We start from the raw sequence: 3,836 nt of genomic DNA on the forward strand, positions 1-3,836 counted from the left end.
CAGCTTTGTCCGCTGCTACGGCAGAGCGACGATCCGAGGAAATCTTTCTTCATCAGAGCCTCTGAGGAAAAGATCAATACAAGAAAAGGAAGAATTTTTTTCATTCCTTACTTATGCTAATCGAGCATATAATTACATGGCGTTGGAACTTGACGACGCCGTACTAGCTAGAGAGCATCTAACCAATTTACCACATCGCCGCCTCGCCGGGCTAATCTACATCCTCCTTATCATCATCCATGGGTACCGTTACTACAGAGCTAGTATTCAGCAATGATTCCTGCCTGCATGCATTCGCTACCCTCTTGTCCTCATGATGGTAATGGTGCCTCGTCCTGGTGTGTGCAGCCTGGCGAACCCCGAGACGGCCCTGCCGGAGATGCCCGGCACGTCGACGGCCAGCGCCCGCGGCGCGCATGCGAACTCGCCGACGGGGTGGCGCACCGGCCGCGCCGGGCGCATGAGGATGCGCGCGTTGATGTCCGCCAGCGTGGCGCCGCCGTCGAGCCCGTCGGGCTTCAGCACGGCGAACGGGCACAGCACCCGCGTCGTCGCCGCCTTCTGCCGCTTCCCGCCGCCGCCGCTCTGGCTGCACTCCGCCTCCGTCGACTCCGACGCTGGAATGCAACGTACATGGATCAAGGTTAATTACTCGTGTGATTAATTGAGTGGAAGCTGTTGGTCGAGTGGGTGGACGCGACTGTGAAGAATGTCGCGTCGGAGACGGCCGGACGGCAAAGCACCTTCTGGTGTCGCGCGTTTCAACGAGGAGGAACAGGGAGCCGGGGCCGGCGCGCCACTTGGCCCGGAGTTGGTGGAGGCGTCCTGCGTCCGGGCCCCGCCGACGTCGCTGCCGTGTGGGTCCGAGTGGCCATGGCTGCTGGAGGAGGAGGAGCTCATGAGAGGCTGCTCCTCCGCCGGGGCCGGGAGCACCGGTTCCGTTGGCAATGTGGGCCTCTTGGAGAAGATGGAGCCCAGAGGATCGTCGTCGTCATCATCGTCTGCAGCCAGCAATGATCAATTGATGATCGGTTAATTAATTACTTAATTATATGCACTTGATGAGCCATAGAATAATCATCTAATCACCTAGTAGTAAAAGGTGCGACTTTGACAGGAACAGTAGTACTGCACAAGATTAGAATCTAGTAGCGCTACCATCTAAGCATGTAACACCTAGATCTGTCTTTACTAGAAAAGAAGCGCCTGTCTGTGCGCATTGCAATATTATACCCACTGCAATCCTTATAGTATGATCATGTTGAAATCATAGGGTCATGACAATTAGGTGCCGCTAATCATCGGTGGCCCCACCCGCTTCCCACATGGCAATTTCGAAAGGACGGTAACACATGGCATTGACAAGCTTCTTGGTTTAAATGCGAGGTCTACGACTTTGTGTTTTGTCCTTGCCTCCTTGGGCGAGTTGGTGACTGACCGGACGAGAAGGACACCTAAAATCACAGACCTAGCAAGCAAAAAAAGCTCAACTAGATTCAAACAATCGATTCGATTCGGAGAGGCTTCTTACATAGGAATGGGTTGGTGTTGGTGTTGGCCGTGGCAGCGCCGCTACCCTTCTCGTGCTCCAGCTGCAGGTCGACGCAGCTGGAACTGATGGCGACCGGCTGTTCGTCGTAGGCGCCGGTGGCGTCCCAGAAATTCTGCTGCGAGGAAAAACGAGAGAAAGCGACGGTTTTTAACGCGATCGATGGAGCAAATTTAATTTCGGAAGAAACTGACGACCGTGGTTAATACGATCGGGAGCGGGGGATAAGGATAGGTTCTGCTTGCGTACCAGGAAGAAGTCGCCGAGCTCCCCGGTGGGCGTCGCCGCCGCGCCGTGCGACGCCTCCGTCGGTTGGGCCGTCGAGGTCGCGGCCGGCAAGGCTGGCTGCGGCTCCATGCCTGCAGTAAGTGCCAAAGAAACGTCAAATTGATGACCTTGATTACGTCATGGCCGGCCGTAGCTGAAGAAGAAAAACAGAGCATTCCCAGAATTGGGACGTACGTACAGAGGGGGAAGAGGTCGTGGAGGTGCGCGTCGGCGGCAACGACGCCCCCGAAGCACCCGAACGGCGGCTCCCAGCCGAGCATGAACCCGTCTCCGCAGCCGACGCTGCCGATGGTGCTGCCGGTGTAGGTGTAGCCGCTGCCGGCGTCGAAGCTGGCCGGCATGGCGTGGAAAGCAGGCCACCCCTGCAGCTGCAGAAGCTCTCTTTCCTGGACTGTCTCCATGGCGATGATGAGCCCGTGCCACTCCCCTGTATGCCTATGAGAGTGTGCTGAGTGTGAGACACCGGCTGTGCGAGCGAGGCGTGCTTAATATAGGACGGCTTTTTCGAAAGCGCAAAGCGTCCAGCTCATGCCAAGTGAAGTCCACCTCTACCCCGTAATAACACACTTGTATACTACTCACTCTCCAGTCTTCAGTGGCGTCACCTGTGTTGTATTTCTCTTGGGTGCGACCTTGAGCGAGTGCAGTGGTCGCGGCCAAAGTCAGTTTAAGATGACATGAGAGTGAGTACCAAAGTCCAAACGAAGCAACGAAAGCAAAAGATAGGGGTGGTTGGGGCTTTTCCTCGTGATTCGTTGTGTTCGTCTACCCATACAACAATCCCCTTCCTCGATTTGCTTTCTTTAACCTCGATCCTTCGTCCTGCTCCGATTGTAATCTTCTCTTTCGCTTTCTTTCCACGATCCTCACGCGCCAGCTTTTGTTTTTCGCGCTGATACCATCGGTTTGTTCCCAGGAATATCGACCCTGCTGCCCGCAGGTTGCGGCAATTCGAAATTTGTCTGTCGGCCGCCCCGGCGAGCTTCAGAATCCACTATGCCCTTTTGCTTACTCAGCTTTAACACATTTCTTTAGGGGACTTGTTTTGGGGTTATTTTAGTTTTATTTTCTTCGGCTCAAACTACACAAAATGTTACATTACTTTGTTTCGAATGGTGTCAAACTGCAGGCCAGTTTGCGTTTTCTAGTTGATATTCCGCGTCTCTCAGAGTATATATACCAGAGTATATATACCCAGTTGCATCTCTCAAATTGTTCCATAAAATAATTTGGGGTATGCCAGATAATTCACCATGCCCAGCCACATGTCCCAAAGGTTGTCTCTCTCGGTCCAACGCGGTCTAATAGAGTGTCTGACGTTCTAAGCCAGTCCCCGCTACAAATGGGTCGTTGCAGGCGCAACAGACACAAGTAAAACTAACGCTGGTACCAACCTGCAAGGTTTGTGCCTCCCTTGCTGCCGCTGATTTCTAACGATTTCTTTTGCCTCGTACGTAGCCCATGAATAGCGATGACACGATGATCCAACAAATTATGGAGGATGAAGACGCCTTCATGTCCGACGTCTTGGAGCGCCTATCGATCACCAGTTGCCTTCAAAAAATGCTTGTTGACGCCGAGTAGAAGAAGGGGCCACGCCGTGGAGTTTCAAAGCCTGGAAGACAGAACTCGATGCCCCGACAGACGTTCGAGGGTCATACCATGATCTACAACGACTACTTCGCCGACGGGGCAATACAAGCCGATAATTCTTCATGGCATGAGATATTACAAGGACTATTTCAAGTCAAAGCACGACACCTGTGGCACGATTGGTTTCCCGTCGATCCAGAAGTGCATCACTGCTATGAGGAAGCTTGCATATGGATCCCATACCGATTCACATGATGACTAACTTTGCATGAGTGAGTCCACTACTATCGAATACATGTATATATTCTGCAGAGTTGTGGTGGGAAAGTTTGCCAAACAATATTTGAGAGAGCCAGATGACACAAAATGCACTGAGAAGATTTTTAATGATACTTGAAGTATCGAT

General features: G+C 52.8%; 1 protein-coding gene across 1 annotated transcript; it reads right to left on the reverse strand.

Annotated features, from left to right (window-relative positions):
• Window positions 1–297: 297 nt before the first annotated feature.
• On the reverse strand, window positions 298–2,260 carry LOC124657012 (putative protein TPRXL). Its single transcript, XM_047195645.1, has 5 exons — window positions 2,016–2,260; window positions 1,769–1,908; window positions 1,532–1,664; window positions 744–1,001; window positions 298–617 (listed from the first exon to the last, which is right to left on the reverse strand). The coding sequence occupies exons 1-5, from the start codon at window positions 2,236–2,238 to the stop codon at window positions 298–300; spliced, it is 1,074 nt and encodes a 357-aa protein (XP_047051601.1). The 5' UTR covers window positions 2,239–2,260.
• Between the last annotated feature and the right edge of the window lie 1,576 nt (window positions 2,261–3,836).

The sequence above is a fragment of the Lolium rigidum genome, chromosome 5 (genome assembly GCF_022539505.1).
Source record: "Lolium rigidum isolate FL_2022 chromosome 5, APGP_CSIRO_Lrig_0.1, whole genome shotgun sequence".
NCBI lineage: Eukaryota > Viridiplantae > Streptophyta > Magnoliopsida > Poales > Poaceae > Lolium > Lolium rigidum.

Excerpts from the sequence above, each read along its gene's own strand:
- LOC124657012 (XM_047195645.1), bottom strand. The coding sequence starts at position 2,238 with ATGGAGACAGTCCAGGAAAGAGAGCTTCTGCAGCTGCAGGGGTGGCCT. Across the intron at positions 1,665-1,768 it reads AGAACCTATCCTTATCCCCC|AATTTCTGGGACGCCACCGG; the intron begins GCTCCCGATCGT and ends TCCTCGCAGCAG. Across the intron at positions 618-743 it reads GAAACGCGCGACACCAGAAG|CGTCGGAGTCGACGGAGGCG; the intron begins GTGCTTTGCCGT and ends GTTGCATTCCAG.